The 25,000-nt window shown below is 36.2% G+C and overlaps 2 protein-coding genes and 1 pseudogene across 2 annotated transcripts in view; 1 reads left to right on the forward strand and 2 right to left on the reverse strand.

The window, feature by feature from the left end:
• The window catches only part of LOC138010371 (guanine nucleotide-binding protein-like 3 homolog), a 381,170-nt gene that overhangs the window by 275,269 nt on the left and 80,901 nt on the right, over positions 1-25,000 (reverse strand). The window lies entirely within an intron of this gene.
• Positions 8,747-9,784, forward strand: LOC138011105 (uncharacterized protein PF3D7_1120000-like). The gene has a single exon (XM_068858093.1). It carries the CDS (start codon positions 8,747-8,749, stop codon positions 9,782-9,784), a length of 1,038 nt encoding a protein of 345 aa, XP_068714194.1.
• On the reverse strand, positions 19,096-22,665 carry LOC138011106 (uncharacterized; annotated as a pseudogene).

The raw sequence follows: 25,000 nt of genomic DNA on the forward strand, positions 1-25,000 counted from the left end.
ATAATAATTTTTCTAAAAAGCATTTCTAAATCAATATTATAGTGGAAACTAAAAACCAACATACTGCTATCTGGTCCACCGCTTTTTCAGCTTGTGAATTGCCATACTATACAACTGAATGTAATCACAAACAAGGCAAAAACGTACCAGACTCCAGCATATTAACTTCATTGTATGCCACGGAGAATCCACTAAATGAAACCCAACAATGACACCTACAGTACAGGAAATGTACAAGAAAATAACAAAAATAGTATTGTCAGCTAACTTATACAACTATAAGTAATGCAGCATGGTCATTTCACCCCTTACCAACCCTGAGCAACCTCAGCACAACCACCTCTACAGCACCAGGCGTAGGGATAAAGCAAATGATACTAATAGTAAATAACAGTAACAATCTATGTTCATGTGATGACAAAATTAATCACCATTCACACGTTTAATCACGCTACAGTGCAAAGACTGCTAATAAATTTGTTCCTCCAGATAACATCTAATACAAAATTTGAGACAAACAGTTGCAAAAGAACAATAATAATTATTACGTATATAAAATACCATACTTCGATGTTTCTCTTCTTTGCCATTAAAAAGAAAATTAGAGTGACTTCCACTTTGGCCTCAATTTTTAAACCTTATCCACATTTTCATACAATAGCAAAATGAACCCATGTGCTTTAAAATAGGTAATCGCATGATAACAACAGCCGACTGTTATTTTTTACAGGTCACAGGTCATTGTTTTACCAATGTATCCAAAGTATCCTAAACATTCAAAAAAGCTAACCTTAGGCCTGAAAACTTTTGTTTAGGGCTAATTATGCCTAAGGTTAGCTTTTATGCATGATTAGGATACTTTCAAGTTCAAGTTCAAGTTCAAGTTTATTGTATAATTTCATTATATAATACATTTTTCAATCTGCACTGCTCACAGGTAGCAATAGCTAGTCGAGGCGAGCAGTGATTAGATGTATATATAAGAGAGAACAAGTAGAGAAAGCTACGTTAATCAATTGTGTTTTACAAACGAAGAGGTATACGAATACCTAGTGTACAGAGTATACAGTCAACTAAAATAAGAAAATTTCATCTAAAATCAAACCAATACAAAGTGTAAATATGAAAAGCCAAAGTACTAATATATTTTTGTTATTAAGACAGATAAATCAATATAGTCATTTTCTTCTGAAAGTCTTTGGATTTTAATTTTAAAATTGTTTTTGGATAGATGGCGAATTTCACAAGGTAACTTATTCCAAATTTTTACACCATTTCTTGAAAAGGATTTAATTTGTTTATCAAGTCTTGAGGGTTTAACAAAGTAGTCACCTCTTGAAGATAACCTTGTTTTAATAATAATAATAATAACAATAATAACCTTTATTTAAAGAGGGTAACACCTATTACTATAAAAGTATTCTTCCTAGTGGCCCTCTGAAAACAAAAATAGTGAATAGAAATTACAACAATTAAGATAAAAGCCTACAGATAAGAAAAATGGAGAATCTATTTACAAAGATATTTGCAATGATATTAAAAAAACGTTAAAAATCAGAATAGATTTTTAACTTTAAAATTATCCACCGTATAAATTAGGGTAGTGTTATTAATTAGTGTAGATTTCATGGAGTTAAAAGAAGCCGTTGGGTTTAGGTTAAGAGCATCGAGGTCTTTTATGGTGGAATAAAAGAATGTTCTTCTCATTGCTTCGGTTCTTGGTTTCGGTAAACGGTATGATGTTTTAGCTCTTGTGGGATAATTGTGCTCAAAACGAAAGTTGTCCAAAATTGCAGTAAGGTATTCTGGTGCTCTTCCATCAATAACTTTCTTTAAAAGACCGAGTTTTTTGATCTTAAACATTTGATCAATTGGCAGCCACTTAAGCTTTTGAAAATTATCGAAAGATCGTACATCCCAAGGACTGTCGAAAATTAATCGAGCGCAGCGTTTTTGAAGTTTAAACAATTGGTCTAGGTTGGTTTGGCTACAGTTGCTCCAAACAGTACAACAATACATAAAGAGTGGTTTGATACTTGCATTGTAGAGAAGCAATCGATATTTGGTGGGGAGATATCTCCGAGCTCTTCCTAAAATTGCAATTCTTTGAAGCAGTTTCTGGCGCAGTATGTCAATATGTTCGTTCCAGGTGAGATGGCTATCGATGTATACTCCTAAGACACCTTCTGACTCAACCTTAGAGAGTTGCACGCCGTCAACTGAAAGATCGAGAGTTTGTTTTGGTGAATTTGCGATTTTCTGTCTGGTCGAAATTATACTGTATTTTGTCTTTGCTGGATGCATTTTCATTTTATTTTCCTTCGCCCACTTCGATACTGTGTCAATGTCAGGTCTAATTTTTTATATGAATGAATGCTTGCTTTAGAAATAAATAAATTAGCAATGTTAGGAGGCGATAGATTGTTAGATATGTCATGCATTAGAACAGCAACTGACTTAAAATACAGAAAATCAAGAGGAAGAAAACGAGAAGAAAGAAAGTAGGATACAGCGTGAGATTTGTAATCTCCAAAGTACATCAGCACTTTCTGTATTAGTAAAACAAATATTATTACCTGTGACCTGTGGCCTGTGACCTGTAAAAATACCAGCCGCACAAGAGCAATTTGCAATAAATGAGCATGTGTTAAATTTCTAAAGACTAACAATATTGTACAAGCCTGTGAGCAATTTTATTTTGTGGTCTGTACTTTTTGCATGTATACAAACCATTGACTCCCGATAATTCAAACCTTCAAGGGAAATGGAAAAAGGTTTGAGTTACTGAAAGTTGAAAAAATAAGAACCACAAATAAGGCATTAAGCAGCAACTCTTCAGGGAGATCTATACACACACAGTAATTAAAATAATGTACATACTCTTAACCAACAAAACCAAAACCTGACTGAGACATTTTGTGTAAAATTATGCAAAAAAGGACTAACTATTTCTATAGATTACAAGGCTGCTTCAAATAAATTGTTTTGCACTGCAGTACACTGCTTGTTTTGTCAAACATTTACAGAGATGGTTTGAGTTATGGAGAGTGAAAATACATAGAGAATGACCTGAAGTGAAACGAAAACAGATTTGAGTTCGTAGGCGGTTCGAATTACTGCAGGTGCAAGTTACCGAAGGTAAAATTGCAGTGAATGTATGACGGAAATCCAGAGAAAAGCAATCAATCAAGTTAGTGTGAGGTTAGAGTTAGCGAGGGTTTGAGTTATCAGGAGTTAACTGTATTTTAAGTATAGAATAACAAACACATTCCTGCAACATTCTTGTTGATTGCATGGTATAAACCTTGGTAGAGGTGAGCTCCTCCCACCGATGCAGACTGACAATATCAACTCCAAATGAAAATTAAGGGGTTTAGACGAATGGATGCCACAGACCACAATAAATTACATTTTGGCTTGTGAATTTCACACCTCACTAGGCAATATGGTTGGTGTTGAGTAGTATAGGAGTTGGGGGTACGAGCACATTTTTGCAAAAATGTTCTCATACCAACCCAACTCCATACTACTTTCCATTTAATGGCTTCCAATTTTTTGATCTCGTATTTTGGAAACTATATATTTTTGATCTCGTATTTATGATCTAGTATTTTTGGAAATCTATATATTTTTGTTGTATAAAATTAATATCTCATATAATAGTATAATGAGTTGTAAAGAAATACATGATGAATTTGTCAATATGGAAGAAGTAATTTGTCCATTTTGCAATAAACAAATAGGTAAACATACGAAAGAAATTGAGCAATGCTGCAGTCAACCTGATATAGTGAATGATAACAATATGCTAGTTTGTAAAAAATGTGGGACAGTTAATGGCTATAAACCACTTATAGAATTTATCGAATTTCATCAGAATAAACATAAATTTCGACGTAAATCAGTGTATGTAAGAAAATATCATATAGAAAACATAATAAATAATATAGCTGTGAAAAATAATTTCCAGATTACAGTCAAACACAAAAACAAAATAATGAAGATTTTTGAAGAAATTGGAAAGGTTATCAGGCATGTCAACGTTGATGATAGAAAGTGTATGATAAATATTAACTTTATTTTGCAAAAGATATTCAAAATGCTTGATCTTCCTCATGAAAAGATTAAGACGACTAAATCAAAAAGGACTATTGAAAAGTATGAGACGAAATCATAGCCATTATTCGGAAGTGAATTTTTTGTCATATTTTAAATAGAATCGATCAACGATAGGACTCAGATCTGTAACAACATCATCAACATTATTCATAGTTAAATATATTGATTCCTGAAAATCACCAACTCTCAGCATGTCTTTTATTGAATTTAATACATGCTGATAACTTTGATGAGCGTATGTACAATTTTGTATTTCTAGGTCTAAGTTTTGATGTGACATCCATCCTTGAATCAGAATTGGTACCGTACTAATAGCAACTAGAGATGCTTCCCCCTGTGACTATAGAAGAAGCTAAACCCGATGAAGCAAATACCACAGATAAAGAATTTCCTAGTAATTTTAATTTTTTAAAGCGTTTTACAGCCTGCTTATAAGCCCAACATTTACGATGATATAGACGATAGTATGATTTGAGTTCATCAATTTGATCCAATGTAAGTTTATTTGAAATATGATTCCAATTAAATATTTTCTTTTTTTGAACTGTCATATATATAGTTTAGATTTTCAATGGTTTAAAGATACAATACAGCAGACCTGAAATTTGACCGCAGAATGGAGATCTTTTCACCACTCTAGTTGTGTATTTTTCTGAAATAGCATATGTATAACCTCTACCTAACGAATAATGATCATAAAACCTCCCAAAAGCATCATGTAGTATGCTATGGCTGTTTAATATACCAACCCAACCGAAGATCTTTTCAAATAACCATATAAGACAGCCATCACCTGGTCCAAGAAGACCTATTTCACCATTATTGAGTTTAAGAATCTCATTCATGGATATATCTCTTTCGAGATGATAAAAATGCAGGTATCTATAAACAAGTGCTGATTTTAATATTTTATCGTCAATGTTTGGATGTTTTCCTTTGTTTTTTCAAAATTGTATGTCACATATTCAAGCAATAAATTGATATACATATATATTTACGTTATATTGTATCTTTGCATCAGAACAGTATGATGGTCTAATATCGCTTTTTCATCTAGAATGAAATCCAGATAAACACAGAAAAAGGCGATGTTACCATTAAGAGGTGCTGTATCTGTGTTTGCATCCAGACCTCCAAAAACGGTTGTTATTGCTCCCACTCGATTGTCAGCTGTAAAATCACCAATATGTATTTTATTCCAGTATATTTTTGATTTTTCAGTTTTCACAGATGATTTATTATCCCAGTGGATAGATAAACAGTGCCATTTATTAAGTTCGCCGAGATCATTCTCACTGTAATCTCCCAGTTTCAAGAAACTTTGCAAACTAGCAGCAGGACCAATATAAACACACTTATTCGCATTATTAGCCCCAGATACCACAAGATTTGATCCGCTATAAGCAACAAATTTATCATATCCTAAATTATCGTGACCAAACAAGCCGTTATTCCAAAAATTTCGTGACGGACCTCTTGAATCTAATTATTAGACGACGAAAACATTGGCTGCGTCATTATTCAGATCAACCTGAGATATCATTTTCTGTGTACCACTAAATTTCAGGAAATATTGACCGTTATGTTTTTCAGCTTTTGTGCATAAGGTAGGTCTTTTTGTAGAATCTGTTTGAGTGGCATCACTTTCCTCATTGCTTTTGTCAGACAAGATTTCAACTTTTCTTGCAGAACTCATTTTCACAGTTTGTCCATCTGATCTGTCCATTAGATAAGTACAACTGCTGATTTGAGATATTCACTTACCCATAGATCGATGAAACTGTCTCTCACGATATTACTTACTTGGGATTTAACAACAACGTGGTTGTCATTGACAGCAGGTTTTGCAATTAGATTTCTGTCAGTTTCAGCATGACCGTCAGAATTTATATGAAAGTTGGCCTCTTCAACGAAATCTTCATCAGAACTCAAAAAATCGATGGTGTATTCTATTTTGTTTCCGTCTTCGTCCAATAAATAAGAACCATCCGAATTTTCGACGTATAATGCCATATATCATAGTGTTACATTATTTCAAGCAGAAAATGCAGAACAATCAATAGCAAAATTGTAATTTCCAGTCAGTACGTTTGCGGTTATTGTGATTTTCTGGACATTTGAAAAATTTCTGTGAATAATTAATGTTATCGTTCTTGACGATGAAAGGTTCAAAGGGAAATGATAATTTAAAGGAATGGCTAAGATATTGCATTTGTGATCACTTGAAACGGGATATGTTTTGTCAGCAGAAATGAATATGGTTTTAATAAACGATTTGTAAAGTTTCAAAGTCATTTGAGGAATCAAGACAAAAACGGTTTCTGAACCAATTTTAGAAGTCTTTCCCCAAAGCAAAATCGGATTACCTGCATCATACAGATACCTTTTTGTCACAGCATCTGCGTTATTTGTTGGTGCTGCCAACCCTGTAATTTTCTGATTGTTCATATTGACAGGAACATGCAGTTGAAATTGGTTATTTGCAACCTCATAAGCTTTTTCATAATCATAAATAGTCATATCCAGATCGCTTTTAGCTTCACCTTTGATTCCGTAAATCAAAACATATATTGGCAATAGACTAGGGCTCAAGTTGTCATAAGCAGATTGAACAGTTACATACAACCTTCTTTGGATTTGTTTAGAAGTACCATCAGGACTCAAATTCAATATACTACGGTAATATTTATGATCAGTATTGACTTTTATTGTGTGTGATTTATCGATATTCATATTCAGTTTTTCGAATGTAATATTAAAAGAATTGAATTCTGAATCATGTCTGCCATCTTTTTCGTAATACACTTCAATACAAACAGTATATTTATTGCTGAAATCGTCGCGTATCATTTTAAACAAATTGAAATCAAACCTTCCTTTGAACAGACTGGATCCGTCATTTGTTTTTTGAACTTTCATAGCAAATGCCTTCTTGTTCGTTTTATGAGGTGAGTCATTAAAGGTGATTAAATTAACATCCTGTATTCCATAATCTTCTGTAAATTCCCCATCATCCATTGCACATTTACTTTCACACATTTTTTCTGTTTTAGTGTGTGCTTACATGACTCTCTGCTATTTTCTTGTCTGTGTATTTATTATTATCGGTACTAGTGGTTGCAATAGCATCATTCACTTGCTTCAAAGTCACAGCATCTTGATTATGTGTTGCATTTTTCACATTTTTTATTTGCGAATTATTCATGTCCAGATTTCCAGTCATTTTTGCAGATCCATCTAAACGAAGTGAATCCAAAAACAATCGATCAACGTAACCTTTTCCAGTGGCATCATCTATACCTGTTGGATCAGCAAGATTAATGACTTTTTTGTTGTTCATGTCCAGATTTCCAGTCATTTCTTTAGTACCATCTCGTTTCAAATAACTGGCAAGTTCTGTTTTATCAGCCTTTTGAGTCATAAAATCATCGATGTAAAATTTTGTTGCAGCATCTTTATGATGTATTGGTTCGGCTACCCCCTTAATTCTTTGATCTTGCATATTAATTGGATTTTGTACTTCGATATCACCAGTGTTGGTGTTCAGATCTGCATAAAAGGCTTCGAATTGTATATGAGTCAAAGCATCAGCAGTTCCATGCCTACCGGGTCCTACGTTTTCGACACGATTGTTATCCATATTGAGGACTCCAATCATTACACTGCTACCGTCTAGTTTTAATGTCTTATTGACCTCCCCATCGACATAACTTTTTGTACTGGCGTCAGTATTTGCTTGCGGTTGTCCTACATTAGTCAATCTTTTGGTTTCGATATTGTAATTTCCATCACCATCGACCGAATATCCAATTCCAGGAGGTCCTCTAGGATCAGGTAGTCCGATACCGGTGCCTGTTTTTATGTGACCAACATGATCAGGTCCCTGTTTGTCGTTAAATATTCCCATATACTATAATATTAGATATTTCCGTAAAAACTCCTTTTTACTAGTTTCTTTTGTTTGTCTACGTATAAAAATGAATATGGTTTTTCAGTTGCCTTTTTATACTGATCTTTTGACACATTTAGTTCTCTCGATATCATGTTTCTCTCATTATTGCTTGGAAATTCGTAGATGACATAATGGCTGCAATTTAACCTGATGTCTTTTGGAGTCTTGTAAAAACTCTGACTAAGGTATATCACAGAACAATTTCTATGTCTTCCTTGAATGAAATAGTCAATCAATGGTTTTTGATTTTTGTCACATATGAAATCGTCAAAAACAACCATTTTCTGGGAGTCACTATCTAGGCTATCAACGGGTTTTATTTCATCGTTATTGTAATGTATAATATCATAACCAACCTGACTACTTATGTCGTTCATTGCTTCAATCATGTGCTTGTATTTTTCTTGTTCAAGATTTTTGCCATACAAATGGATTTGATCATAATAAAGCATTGGTTTCATGAGCATATGATAAAGCAAATTAGTTTTACCGCAACCAGATCCGCCACATATCAACATTCTAAATGGTTTATCAGGCATATATTTAAAAAGTTGTTTGAAATTTGTGTTTTCATCTTCTTGAAAATCGTAATTTGGTATTTCCATATATAATAGGTTAGATAAGTTCAGATAGATGTAGATAAGTTTAGTTAAGTTATGTAATTGATATATATACATGGACATTGAAAAATTCGAAAAGATCAGTGTAGCTGGTAAAAAAACCAGAGATGTTAGAAATATGTTGAAACAGTACAAGGAGGAAAGACAAGATGCTTTTGAAGGAGTATCAGAAATCTACAAACCATTGATTGACACTCAAAAAAGTGTGAAAGAAACCATCGATGAAAAGCAAGACAAACTGATCGAACAGCTTGAAAAGAATCAAAAGGCGATCACAAGTGGTTTGGAAAATGTTTTTATATTGAATCAATTGCCTGAACAAATAGATGAACCAAAAACAACATTACCAATTGATTATAAACCCTTAATGATGGCTGAAAAACACAAATACAAATCAGATATGGACAAAGGGTTTAATGAAGTTTTGAAGGGTATTAGAAACAACACAATAGATTTTGACGATTATGATAATGAATTGGGTAAGATCATAAAAAAAACTGCATCTGAAAAGGGTGGATTGTCTAAAAGCAAAAAGATGAAAGAACAAAATGTGGATCGAATCAATGTTTTGACGAAAGAAATCAAAATTTTGCAAAAGTATAAGAACAGAATTAATTTGATCCCAGAAGGCTTGAAGACTGTTGGCGAAGGATTATACACGCAAAAGAAAAGAAACGCTTACAAGGTCGATAAAAATGGTATTTACGGTGGGTTGATAATCGATCTTCCAAAATTATTTGGTCAATTAAAAATGATTGCTCACAAGGACGGTAAAAAGGTGTATGATAAACAAGCTGATTTTGACACCATAGATTTATTTACAAAGAGATACAATAGTGGAAAGAAGTATTCACCGTTGTCTAGAGAAATATTCAATGACATAAACACTTTATCTGAGATTCCAATCCATCGGACTAGCAATAAATTCAAGAAATTAGGTTCTGGTGTTATTTATTATAATAATCCCGAAGATCTCTTGTCAAGATTGGAACTGCTTGGAGGATCTATTCTAGCTGGTAATAATGCATTAAATAAAATCGGTGTCGCAAGCAATGATCAACTGAATGATTTATTGAGAGAATATGTAATCTAATATATAGACATGGAAGATAGAACGATATATGTTTCATCTGTCAATAGAGAAACAATTGGTAAAAGTGAACCACATGATTTTAAAATCAAACTACGGGAAACACTTGGTCTTGATCGTAACATGCATCATGAAATAGCAGTTGACACTCTTATCATGACATACAGTTGGCACAACGTCGCTGATGATTTCGGAAACAATAAAATCAAATATTCTGCAGATAGTGGTAGTACATGGAAAACGGTTACCTTTCAAAATGGAATGTACAGTTATTCAGATATAAATGATTATTTACATGAAAGTATGGTTGGAAATGGAGATAAAGCTGATGATGATGGAATTTTTGGTATCAATATATTATTTGTTTTGTCGACTTACAAGGTTGTTATTGAACTGAAAACCAATTATCAGGTCGATTTTAGAAACACAGATTTTGCTGATCTGTTAGGATTCGACAAAAAAATAGTCTTGGCGACTGAATATGGGGCAAGGCTGCCCAATATCACACGATCGGTCGATAAAATAAATGTTCATTCTGACATCGTCGAAAATTCAATTGTCAGTGGTTCAGACGATAATCTATTATGTGTAATTCCGACAGACAATTTAACTCGGAGTTATAGTTTCAAGTTTGAGCCTAGAAGACTTTTGTTCAATGAAGTGTCAAGAACAAATATCAATGAAATTAGATTTTATTTGACAGATTCACTTTTACGACCTACATGTATAAATTTAAATGGTATTGATTGGTTTATGACTCTGATTTTGAGGTCAAGATCGAGAACAATTGTGTAATGTATTATTATTATGAATCGAAACTTGTACAAGAAAAGATACGATCCTGATATGGGTATGTATGTTAAGAAACACATTTATGGCGAAGGAATAGCTGATATTTTGAAGACAATAGGCAGTAAAATATTCAACAAAACGGTGAAGGAAGGTATTAAAAAAGGATCTGAAAAAGCCGTTGCAACAGCAGTAGAAAAATCGGGCAATTATGCTTCTAAAAAGGCTGGTGAGCAAAAAGAACAAGGAACCTGCATTCGGTTTAATGACAGAAACGAAATCGATCAATCCAAGACAGTTATCACAATATGAAATAAACGAAAGAGTGAATAATATCTTGTCAGGTGGAAAATTGAGAAGAGGAGTTAAATTTATATAATATATTATTATAATGAATTCTTTTAGAAATCCAAAATATGTAGAAAGATATGAAGACATTGTTTTCGAGCCTGAAACAGCATTAGTCACAACTCTCACAGTTAACCAAAAAAAAGAAGGACATAGATTTGTAACCGACAATACAGGCGAAGTGACGCCTTTTGACTGGTACAATGCAGGAATTTCTCTTGATTTTAAAGTTGTTTTAGCAGCTAATGGAGGCAATATTGCTGCTGAAGATCACAACGGAATCGTAAATGGTTCGCATAGTTTCATCAAGCATCTTGACAATGGAAAAAAAGTGGATGATTGTGATAATGCAAACCATGCTACCAATATCAAAAATCTGTTAGAGTATAGCCCAGGTTATGCAAACAGTACAGCCACAAATGAACTTTTTTATCTGGATACAAACAGACATGCTGAAGAGAGAGCAGGTGAAGATAATTACAACAAAGGTTTCGCTTTAAGGAAGGCTCAATTGGGTACTTCTAACACAGTTTCGACAGAAATATCTCTCAATCGTTTTTCTTATTTCGAAGCTCTTCAAGATCAACTGACACCAAATGGCAGAAAAGAGATAAGTATTGATATCGAATCAGATGCAAATCTGGTTTGGCAGGCAGGTGCTGCTTGTAGAATTGTAATAACTAGGATGCAGTTAGTTGTGCCTAGAATAACTTTCAATTCTGAAGGGCAAACACTGTATCTGGATAGATTCGTAAAAAAAGAATCTCAGAAATGGTCTTATTTGAAGGAACAGATTTATAGATCAGACTCAACCCGGCAGCGAGTCGGATCTTTTAAAATCAGTTCAGGGGTTAATAAACCTAGACATGTTTTCGTATACATCAGCAATGATGCGAATGATGAACTTCAGACTGCGAATCCTTTTTTATACAACACATTCAGCGTAGCAAATGCAAGAACTCTTACAAGTTGCCACTTAGTCCTAGGAAATGGAAATGACTATCCTGAGGTAAATTACAGTCCAGCAACAGATTTGACAAGAGTATATAGAGATGTACTCAAATACGTTCATCAAAACAATGAATACAGCGAAGGCACACTGTTGAACAGAAACAATTTTAGTACAATATTTCCATTGTTGTATTTCGATTTGACCAAACAAGAACTAGATATTAGAGACGGTACAACTAAACTGACTTTCAAGTATGAATTATCCGCCGGAACTGATGCAGACTACAGTGTATATGCTCTGGTTCTTAATGAGGAGGATGCCGAAGTAATCAACAAAAACGGTAAATTGATGTTTCGTTAAGAGATGACTGATTTTTAAACATAATTATTTCATAAAGATTGAATATTATGTAACATATATTATATTCAATTAATGACAACAAAATATCATTCTTATGGTGTAAAATTAAGTGAAGGACAATTGAAAAAGCTCGCAAAAGCGTATTCAACTAAATCGCCAATAACTCTACGATTATCAAGAGACGAACTGAGTGGTTCAGATGAATTAATGCTTACAAAAACACAACTGAAAAAAATACAAAAAGCAATGAAAAATGGCGTCGGAGTAGACATTAAGATCAGCGAAGATCAAATACAAAATGCTGTAAGACACGGTGGTTCTCTTTGGAGTACTTTTGCTGGTTTGTCTTCAAGAGTGCTACCAATGACATTACCATTGGCCAAAAAGGTTGCTAGTCCACTGTTTCAGGATTGGCTAGCCTGGGTATTGATAAATTATTTGGAGGCGCAGTTATGATACCTGGTTCAAAGGTCAATCAACTGATTCCATACAAAGATCATTTAACTGCCACTCAAAAGAAAAACATATTACAAGCGCTCCAAACAGGTTCCGGAATGCATTTCAAACCTACTCAGAAACAGATTGGAAGTGGTATTTGGAGTATCCTTGCATCTATCGGAATACCTATGGTGCTAAATGCTTTGACCGGTAAAGGACTTCAGGTCGATCCTTTTGACGTGCCAAGAACTTCTATTTATGTACCAAGAAGAAGAGGTGGCAAAGGACTACAAGTCGATCCACCTTCTCCTTTTTATGGAACTTGGGAAAATCCAATTGGTACGGGGCTGAAGCCAAAAAAAAAGACCTCAAACAAAAAAAAAGGTTCAGGATTGCTTCTCGGGAAGAACAGCCCGTTCAATTCAATACCGATTCTAGGAGCTCTGCTGTAATGAAATTCATAGACAAACCGCTCAGCAATTTTGATCTGATCAATTGGGTAAAGCAATTAGGAATAAAACATTTCAGGGGTGTTTTCAGCAGAGACAGATTGCCTGATAAAGTAAATCACAAAGAAGTAGGAATTGTTAATCTTGATACACATATAGGTCCTGGAACTCATTGGGTTTGTTATCGTAACATTGACGATCATTTATGTGAATACTTTGACAGTTTCGGTTTAATAATGCCTGACGAAATACAATCATATCTGCGAACCAGTGGTGAAAAATTGATTTATTCTTCTCATGAAATACAAGAGAGGGATTCTGTTTTATGCGGTTACTGGTGTCTATACTATCTATTGGAAAGACAAAGAGGCAGATCGATCCTTGATGTCATACATAATTCCAAGTTCAGTGCAACAGACAAATCAGTGAACCATGCGTTCATAATTGATTATTTCAAAAATATCTAATATATATATATATGAAATCATATTGTGTGAAACAAAAAAAAGTAACTGAATGTGTTGAACCTTCAGGTTACAAAACAGCCAAAAATGGTAGACTAATGTTCTTTTGCACATGTGCAGAATGCGAAATAAAGAAGACTAGATTTGTTAAATCAGATTCGAAAATCACGGGAAACGGGTTAGCCCGTACTAAGATGCGGGCTTTTTAGATATTGGAAATAGTCACAGCTTAGGTGAAATGGCTCTCAAAGGCTATCAAATCAGATTTTGCTAAACAAAAAATGAAAGGTATGGCCAGCAAATATCTAGATCAAGCTTTGGATAGTTTCACATCAGATTTATCAAAAAAACTAAATCCACTACACAGTGGCGGTTCATCATGCTTAATGTTCTTTGCAATTGCATACATATTTACATTGTACCTTGGTACCATTGGCATAAAGTTTTTGGCCTCTATTCAATTTCTAGGGCGAACTCAATGTCAGTGAACGGGTCTTCTGGAGGGAGATCCGTTTGTCCATCTAAGAGGTCAGAGATCCCGGCTTTCTCCCATCCTTTTGCGATGAGTCGCACACACACAGGACTAGTCAGGTGGTTGTGAAGGTCCACCAACCAGGCGGCATGAAATGGTTTTAGGACTGTTGGTCTCAGATCGACGTTAACATCAGTGCTGTCGCCTCCCGATTCTATTTGCTGCTTTACATGTGCTTCGTTTGAGTACCATGCCGTAAACTTGTCCTTCATAAATCTCTTGGCCTTGCCATTGACGGTGAGGTCCAGAGGCTGAAAGAAATGGGTCATGTTGGCGGGCACCAACACAATTAATATTTAGCAATGCCAATTTCTTCGAAACCTTTGCGGTTTTTTGGCCTTTAAACACATCCCAGATCAGCAGAGCTTTTTGAGTCGGTGCCAGTTCGAGCTCCTTTCTTTTCCTCTCGACATAGGGGGCAATTACTTTATCTATCAAGGTTAGAGTTTCATGTTCACTAGAGTAATGTTTCGGATTCTGGGTAATTTAAAACCTCTTGGTTGGCTGGCTGGCTGGCTGTTGTTTTTCCTTGGTATATGACTTGCATGGGTAAGAATTCTCCTGATAAAGTGATGACAAAGGTGAGAGTGCTGTTTCTCTTATCAGTCAGACCTTTAATTGGAACTGACGAGGAATTTCTTGCAGCCATCACATCATTCTCCTGACGGAAACATACGAGCAAGGAGTTTGATCCGCATTTAACACCAACTCAGGAGGAATCTTGTTCTCTGTCATCAACTTGTTAATGTCAGTGAGAAATTTAAGCTTACATTCTTCAAACATTCCTCTGGGAACTGGAGGACGAGTGGTTGTACCCGCTCGGTGAGTAAAATTGGAACGCCTGTAAATGGACTTCACCCAAGTCACTGTAGGCTCAAATTCTCTTAAATATGGCGTCTTATTGCAATCAACAAGCGCCAACGCTGTTTCCTTCACAACGCAGAAACTAACTCCTCCACCTCTGCTTCTAATGCTCTTAAGAAGAGAGATTTATTTGCTGTCGAGGTCACAGAGTATTGGTGGCCGCCCACGGGTGTCACTAGGGATAGCAGTGATAGCCGCACCTTTGTTACCTTTTTTCTTCTCCTTGCGTAGTCTCTTCTCATAAGCCTACTTGAAAGTTCTTACAGTGCTTTCCTTTAATGTTGGGAGTTCCTCTTTGAAATGATTGATGGCTTTCGAATTACCATTGTCACTGGCATATTTCCCGATCTTGCCCCGTGTTTCAGCCGAATAGTGGTATTTTCCATGTTTTCCTGCTGCTGAAGTAGCCAAGGAACCGTCAGTAGAGTGAGGATTCGCCAAGCTTGCAACAGACGATTCCACAGCATGATATTTGACATTGCCCAAGGAAGTGCTTTCTTGGCTTGGAAAGTAGGCCGGAGCTAACTGAATTTCGACAATTTCCAGATCTTCAGAGGCATCAGAATTGTTTGGACGTTCTGTTATGTTTTTCTTTTGAACTGTGAAACTACAACGAAACAAGGACATTTCACCAAAGAAACTTAAACTAGAACGTGGCCGTCTTCGCAGCACTTTCTTGTTGTTGGTTCAACAATCTCAGTTTACAGATACGTGTTAGCTGTCACAATAGGGAGCTTAAGCACCAACGATGAATGATAGGACGACGACCGCCGAAAGTAAAATCATGATGCTTTGAATGAATTGCACATGTCAGTCTCAGTCAAGGCGTCGTTGTGCATAGATCGATGACAGAATTTTGAGTAAGTTGGCGTTCTCCCGAAAACGTAAGTAAGTTAACCTGTTTAAACTCGCGACAACTCAGTGTATACCCTGGCTTTATTTTGCATGAATTATTTGATTCTTTATTGGTTGATGAAGCCTGTTTTTATCGGATTTTGTTGTTTATAACTTATTCTGTGAATGCGCCACTGACGAGTGTTTTTTTTCCAGGAAATCAAACATGGCTTCTTCTCAAGACACTACGAAGGAAGGGTAAGTATCAGGGCTTTGTAGAGGCAAAAACTATTATTAATGAAGTAAAAGGTTGCTAAAAATGTGGCCCTAAAGTTCTATTTTTCTATCATTGAACAGAAACGAGTATTTTCAGTGGTCAACGGAACACGATGTCATCATGTGTCATGAAGTTCTTGTCTCGGAACTGTTTAATTTCAAACCAAGGAGGCCAGAAAGGGGAAATGTTTGGGACGCTATTGCCCAGTGGCTGAATGCCATTGACCAGCCAAAGTTCAGAGTATCCGCCAGAGCCGTCCGTGACAGGTACTCTCTCTTGACTGCAAAGCAAGCCCAAAAATTAAGGGACGAGGAGAAAGCGTCAGGAATTCATGTGGAAATATCAGAACTGGATAGTTTACTGGAAGAAATGTAAGAGAGAGAAAAGGATGGTAAAGCTAAAATTGAGTCGCAGGATCTTGACAAAAATAGAAAGGCAAGAAAGGAAAAGGCAGCAGCAGAAGAAGTGAGGAAACAAGCAATGGAAAGAATGGCTGATACTAAAAAAAGGGAGAATGATGAATCGGATAGAGGCAATGGAAAGAAGAAGGTAAGAAGAAGCACAAGTGATACAATTGATTATCTAAAGGAAAAATCAGCAAAAGATCATGATTTGAAAGAAAAGGAACTTGAACTGAGGAAAAGGGAATTGGAACTTGCTGCAGATAAACAAGCTCAAGCTGCTCTGCAACAAGACAGTATGATGCGTGCTTTCATGAGTCATGCAGGAGCAACAACAAAGCTTGCAAGCAATGCTTATTACACAGCAGCAACAGCAGAACAAAATCTTGATGGCTTTAATGGAGAATAAGAAAAAGGAATAAAAGTTCCAGTGGAACACCTGTTAATGGCACCATCAAAAGATGTTGAGTTTTTATAGTTTGTGAACATGTTGTTTGAATTGTAAAGCCTGGCAGGCACAAAAAGGGGATAGCAGGGTGGGGCAGGGGGGTATATAAGAGAAAAGGGGGAGGCACACCTGGTGCAAGAACCCATTTTTGCATTGTGCCCAACAAATGTTTTGTGGTCTAATCACATTGCCTGCTCAATCAAACTGTCAACAGTTTCACCAATAAGAACAAGGTTTTACACACCTCTTGGTTATGTAACCAAGGAATTTTTGTGTACCAAAAATCGGTGAATAGTGCAAAATCCCAATGACAAGCCCTATAGGCTTATACAATGTTTTATGAACAGCACTGGGTGGGGGTGTTGGAAATCTGACCTTGGTATAACCATGACTTGGTTTGAAAATGTTAATTATGGGTCTCAGCAAATCAAAATTTTTCGACTGCAGAAATGAACAGAAGGTCGTTCTTATGGCAGGTGTACCTTTCCTCTCCCTATCTGCTCTTCCTTTTCATTGCCCTCCCAATTTCATTTCGACACCTATTTTGAAGGCTACAAAATGTGATGCTTGACTATTTTGTAATCCCACAATACACTAGATCTAAATGTGCTGTACATCCAGGGACATTTGGAAAACAATAGTCTTATGCATTCTTTTTGGGCAGAGGGGGGTTGGGTTAGTAGAGTGTACAATAAGGGCTGGATTCTCAACTCCCTCCATCACTTCCTTAACCTTTAGCATCTGCAAATGAATTTACCATTCAAATGGATTGTCTTTGGCAGTGTTTTCTCTAGGTAGTTGCTTAGAAAAACTTATAACTAAGGAAGAAAAACAAATGAAACTGACTAGATTTTTATTTTCACGACGTTTCGAAGTCATCATAACTCCATTATCAAGTGAAAAATAAATACAAGTGCTAGAGTTTAAATAGATGGAAAGCATAATTTGCATACTAGGTGTTGTAAAGAATGTTATACAAATAACTTTGCCTTGATCGAGTCACTTTGGACATTTAGAGATGGTGACAATCCCCTAATGTATAGCATTTCATAAATGAAACAGTCATGAAGATTGAAAAAAACGTTTTCAAGTCGAGTACATTCTTCAGTAAAAAACAACCAAAAGGATGACAGTCGATAGGCGTGCTCAAGCATAGTTCGTACTAGGTACTTTTCTCTAGGTACTTTTTATTTAATTTCAATTTTTATTATTTTTTTTCTTGGAGGGAGGTTATTTTTTTTTGTCAGCTAGTAAAAAAAAAGCATAATTTGCCCTCAGTAACAGGAACTATTTTACAGCCCGGCCTGCATTGGCTATTAGTGGTTTCAGAAATGTTGTAAGCTATTAATATGATATTTAACCATTACACTTAGGTTGAACTATGATAAAGGTCTTGTCTTGCATTTGCTCTTTATAAAATATTTGAATATTTGAACTGATAATATGACTGTGTACAAAATCGGATAGCCATGGGAGTACATTTTAAACTACCAAACAACTTTAGATTTGTGGCTACAGTGTGTATACTTGTGGCAAGTTTAGTGAAAAACCAAGTTAAATGAGTTCTTTTGGGAAAAAAATTTCTTGTACAGGTCAGTTAAGTTTATTTATTACTTTAGTGAACTTATTCAGTTTCAGAACTTTGTTATTGATGTTGAACTCATGTCAAAATGGACATGTTCATTGCATTGTCTATGTTTTTATAGTTGTAGCAACTGAAAAGAAGTCAAGAAAACTCTTGTGCTTTGAATGTTGTTCCTTACCCTTCATCCTCTATTGTTGGGAGAGCAAGCCAAGAAGGCTCACATACTTTTTTTGTTATTTTAATACCAAGCGATGGGGCTGTCAGATTTTTTACAGCAAGGTGAAAAAAAATAAGGATCGCCTAGCTGTAAAAAATCTGACAGCCCCACTGCTCCAGGACCAGACAATATAATGATTTTAAACCAACAAGAGAACAAAATGTTTATGTACATATATGTCCATATGTAGGGTTTATACAAAGTACAAGTTCATCCTACAGTATCACAATATTTAAGAAAAGTACTCTTCAAGGCTTGGTGGGCTGAGATAAAAAAACTTAGATGTCTGGTTTTCATACAGACAGGTGAGAGCATTCCTGAGAAGAACAGAAACAACATACATTTTCCCCACACTACTAAGCATTAGCTTCAAATTCCATGACCTTAAAGGAGGTTACAACATCGCCAAACATCCACTCTACAGAACTTCTTACGGCGCTCATTGCAGCATTGTATTGTTCCATCTGGTGAGTGAGAATACCAAACTTGAATGGACCTTGTAGGTGGATTCTTAACGGTAGGCAGGATCTCCATAGAGACAGGGGGGCTGGCCTGCAGGATTAAATGCAAAGTGCTCAAGGCTGTCCAGCAACCTTGAATCAGTCAACACACCAGCGTCATGTCTCCTCCCCTCTAAAGACATAGTGTAAAGGACCCCAGAACGAGACTCATCTATTTCCATAGTGATGACAAGTGATTCTTTCTGATTCGCTTATTTTAATTACCTAGTGTTACATCATTAGCCACCCGTGGAAATATTTAGTACAAATAGCGGCATCTTGCCACTAGCTTTTAGTCCTCGTTAGTTTTTACTTTGATTGGAGCGCCTTCAATAGTAATAGAAGTTCATTAACTCACCCTTGGCCCTTGAGTTCAAGCGGGAACTGATGTGTAAGTGCAATTACTTTAATACCTTTGTTTTTTAAGCACTTGTCTCAGACAATAGTTTTCTAGTGCAAATAGTACGTGGTTCCCTCCATGTGTGGAATTCAAGTCAAGCGCGTGACATCGCCCTAGCCTTTGTTTCTTCGAGCATTAAATTCAAAATACAGTTAGTTCCCTTTTGTGTTCGTAGACATTTCCAGTATTTTGGTTTCATTCTCCTGCTTTATGCTTCGCTTGTCATAGCACTTCCGCAAGCAGTGCTAAAATTTAACCACGTGTTCGTAATTTTTTTTAAATAGTAGTTTGTCTTCGCCGTTATCTACCGTATTTATTTACTTATAAGGCGCACCATTTTTCACGAGAAAATATGCTTGTTCGATGAAAATCTGCTTAAAACTCGGGGTGCGTCTTATAACCGAGTATTTTCGCGCAACGAAATATAACTTTTCCAAATTTCCCTAATAATTAATGCTAAACTATGTAAATAAATACCGGTAAATGAATAAACAAAAGACAAACAACGTTGATCATCGACTTTATCTGATTTGTTGGTTCTAAAAAGAAGCGGGTGGCTCTGAAAAGAACCGTTTGTGTGAAAGCTCGGCTGAGCTGTCTGTCTCGAACTCGTTGTCAATCGGCTCTTCTTCATCTTCTGCTTCTTCTTCTTCGTCGTCGTCCCAAACCAAATCATCTTCATCGAATCTTCGGTTCCATCGAGAGCATTGTTGATGCCACTGGACTTGAACGATCTCCTTATCAAAAGCACGTGCTTGAAATGATTGACGTCAGAACCAAATTGCTAACCTCGCTCCCACGAAGTGGGGTAAACATTCGAAAAAACTGTCATGGCCGCTATTAAATACTCCCATCGAGGCACGTTTGGCAGTCATCTTTAACTCGCCGGAGAACAAGACATGCTGTTGGTTTCTCCATTTACGGACCATCGATTCAGATATGCCGTATTCGCGAGCAATTTCACGATTGTTGTCTACGGCTTCCGCTTCTGCTACGATCTTCAACTTGAAGTTTATATCATAGGAATGACGACGAGTGCTTGGCATAATTACTGAAAGTTTACGGTACTCTGAACGAATGCTCGAAGATTAAGATAAGTTTTGCAACTGCTGAATGAAAGATCCGTCAGATGAGTATTGTTTACAAACGTAAAAACGGAGCAATTAGTATTCATAACTTAAAACGCTGTTTCCTGAGAAGATGCCTTGAGCGAATTAAAAAGTGTGACTTTTATGCTGTTGTCCATGTGTGACTTTTTTTGCTATTGTTTGTAATATGTGACTTTTTTGCTTTTGTTTTGCAAATGAAGCACCGTAATTAGTAACATTTGGAAGCAAATTGTTGTAAGTACAGCGACGTGGTCAACAAAATTTCCCGTAATTCTGGGTGCGCCTTATAACAGGGTATTTAGGTGAAATTTTCATTTTACTGACTAGTCACAATCATCTTCGAAAGTTTAGGGTGCGTCTTATAACCGAGTGCGCCTTATAAGTGAATAAATACGGTATGTTTCTTTTCATATGCCATTCGACTTAGTACGAGTACCTTGATTTGATTAGTCTCAATTTCTGTCTATTTTGCTTGTTTATTCGTAGTTTAGCTGCTTGTTAGCTTGTCCTCGTTAAACTATGATTGGAATGTGTACTCATCTTACACTTTCGTGATCATTTGTTATCTTGGTAATCTGCAAATATTTAGTAATTAGTTTGTATAATTTCGCATTGTCTTTCAGTTTACATTCGATTGTCGTCAATTAAATCACCAACAATCAGTGTCAACCTGTGATTCCTGACTTTACTCGACTAGTAAAGCATTCCCGCTCACTACGTTCATCGCGACAAGTTGTTTAGTTGGTGACCTTTGGCTCTTCAACAGTCGCCGTGAGCCTGACGCTACACATAGAACAGGTTTTGAAAGAGGATCATAAAAAAATACATTAATTTAGAAATTTCTAATCAATTTTAATTACAAATTATACCAAACTGACTAATCTAAATAAAGTATATAATAATTGTTGATAGTACAATTTGTATGACAGAATAATATTGATAAATAGTATTACAAATAGTAGTTCAAATAGTAATAATAATAATAATAATAATAATAATAAAGTTTTTATAGAAATCAGTTTTTCCTAAACAGACTGAAACCAGACATAAATAGGTGATGTATAGAGAGACAACTGGTAAGTAAATATTTTTTTTCCCTTACCAACTGGGCCATAAAGGTTTCCAATTAGACCATTAGGTAGTGCAACGCTTTGAAACTTTAACGCATGCACTCTTTTGTGGCCATTGAAAACTGTGCGCTGGTTTGCTCCTGGACGTGTTATAGGCCGAACAGTTCCATCAATGAATCCAAAGCAATTTGGTAAAGGAAAACCCTTGGATACAATTGTATCGACGTACGTCTGAAGTTTAACTGGACTTAAAATGTTGTGGTTCCATTGTGTAACCCTGTGGGCATGATGACTGTATACGTGGTCCACCAGCTGGTTTGTTACCATGCTGATAATTGGTACTGGTTTAGGAAACCTTTGTATCATATCTCCATATCTACATGGATAGGACAATCGCCTTAAAAGAATACAGAGACCCTCGACACCATCACAAATAGATCTAAACAACAACAACAACAACAACAATAATTTCAAATTGTTAATAAAGGTAAGCTTATATTTGACACAAGTACAAATAAATAATCATTTTCATTGCTTCAGTTTTTGAAAAAGAGGGTTAAAAAAGGTACTTCCAACTTTGCTTGTTTAATAGTTACCTTTGTTCGCATTCAATGATGGCAGGAATTTGAAGGACATCCGAAAGAGCCACTATATCTCTCTTTCTAAATCTGAATTCAGCCAAGCACTCAGATTCATCGACTTCTTCAAGGTCAAAATCAGGGTAACCGTGGTACGGAAAATCTGGGTTTCTCGAAAAATATTGCTCATACAGTAATATGAATTCTTCATCATCAATCACACCATAATTTTGCATGAGGAGAAGAAAAGACCGCATATCTCTAAACGACGAGATATTCGAAAGAGATGTTTAAGGCAGGCGTCGCTTGGGGCCTTTGCTGAAGTGTTTATTTTTCTGGCCGAGAACAAAGCCCGCTACCCAGTCTTTTACAGACATGACGTCATAATTTCGTCGTCGTGGGTGCTTAAGCTCCCTTATGCAATGAACTGCAACCGACCACCCACGGAGTGGAACAGCAAACACACCAGATTACAATGGCGAGCAGAGATCACAGTGGGTCTGTCACTTATTCGTTTAATTGCAGTCTCCGCGGGTTTCACGTTTATAAAGAGATTTGGAGTCCGATTGTTGGAGAGCAATTCAAATGCTGCTACGAGAGAAATAACTGTTACGATCGCTATGCTATTGCCGCGACCAAGCTCCTTCGAGGCCGTCTTGCCGACTCTACAGTTGGTGACTTGCCCAGAGAAATTTCCAGAGCAACACGCTTTTTCCTACTCAGAGGAGGGTTTGTTTGCGCAAAAGTCATCGACAAGAACCACAGAAGATCTCCCCTAGTGCAAGGAGGATTGGAAATTCTGGTACAATTTACAGGTGGATCTTACCGAAAGGAACAAGGCAATACTTGAAAAGTATAAACAGATTGTTGTTTCAAATTACAAAGAACCCGGGATGGATGGCAATTTTGATGACTGTACAAAAGAGGTGCTGAAAGAACTTGAAGATGACGATAGCGATACAGATGAAGAGGTTCAAAGCAACACAGATAGTGAAATTTGATTGTTAAACTGTTTTCTTCATCTTTTCTTCTTCATCACTGTTTTCTTCACACATTATACTTAGGCGTGTTTCTTCATGAAATTGAGAAAGCTAGAAATATAGGAGGGTATTAAATTTTGCGACATTAAATTTCGCGGGAATTTTTTTTCGCGTCGCTTTAAGTTCGCAATTGTTTTTAAATCGCAAAGTTAAAGCGACGCAAAAATTAATACCAATAAGGTATATTTTATCCATACAGAACGCCCAAAATGAGCCAATTCTTGGCATAAAGAATGTAGAGTGATAAACTTTTGCTGGTCTGTTTTATTATTGGACCTAAAATTCCATAGTACTTTTGCGTATTTGCCTATTCTCGGCCACCCTGCTCGCCGTCGACAGCACTAAAAAGCGCTCATAGTTTTGCATGGAGTTTTCTTGTCAAATCATTTGTAAAAGTAAAGCTGTAATGGGGTGGCATGTTCTGACAGTAGATATGAATTAAAACTATGAGTTCTTGCTTACCAAACTCCGTTTTGAAATACCCAACCTTTTTTTAGCCTTGCTTGACTGCATTTAATAGAAAAACTAGGTGTGCAAAAACTTTCTTTTTCTAACATGAGACAAAGCTCGTTAAGGATACTCTGCGAGGGAAATATCAAACAAAAGCCGTATTAGTGACTTAAATACATGGTGATAAAGCGTTGTTTATTCTGATGAATCGAGTGCACTCTTTTGTGGCCGAAAACTGGGCTCGGTGGCGCGCAGCTAACTGGGTCCATGAACAAAGCATCCATTTTCATTATTACTCAGGAGAAAACAGCGTTGAGAAGTCGATAGCTTTACATGTGTAAACTCAATGCTGAAGCTAGTTGTCTGTGAAAATTCAAATCCTTACAGCTATTCCAAGATGAGAAATACAAGTTTACGTTTTTTGTGGCCGAGAACTGGGTCCCATACTGTATAATGAAGAACGATGGAGACAACAAATGTGCCTATGTTGTTTAAATCGTATGACCCATTTATACATAATTTACCCGGAGTGACTCACCTCTTCAACGGAAAGTCCTGTCAACTTGGCCATGTTTGCGGCATGAAGCAACTCCTGAAGGGCAGACAGCTCAGCAAGATTCGAAGAGATGAACGAGAGCAGTTCTTCCTCATAATTTGCTGTTAGAAAAGCTTTTATAACTTTGGGCAGAAGCCTTAAACTGTCCAAAGTCAGCTTTGAAGAGCACAGTGTTCTGAAGGCTCCAAGAGGAGCATCCTCAGTTGCCAAAGATTCTTCCACCTCTATGCGGATCTCATCGACAAAGCCAGAAGGGTCGCCAAAACGCTTGACAGCTTTCTGTGGTGGCATCGATTTTTCTTAACTTAGCTTGATATATAAATTTATATACAAAAAATACTAAGCAAGACAAAACCTGTATTTACAGTTAAAAAGAGAACTATATTTACAATTTATACAATGAAGGAAGGGAGACAAAACTGAATTAATCGAATGTTGCAAAATGTATGTTCCACACTGTGTGACGTTTCTGACGAGTTACAAAATTCTCCCTTGTTTTCCAGGGACCGGTTTCTGAAAGGTGTAATAACTCCATTCCTGAAAGGAGGAATAAATTAT

Source organism: Montipora foliosa, chromosome 7, assembly GCF_036669935.1.
Source record: "Montipora foliosa isolate CH-2021 chromosome 7, ASM3666993v2, whole genome shotgun sequence".
In the NCBI taxonomy this organism is placed as follows: Eukaryota; Metazoa; Cnidaria; class Anthozoa; order Scleractinia; family Acroporidae; genus Montipora; species Montipora foliosa.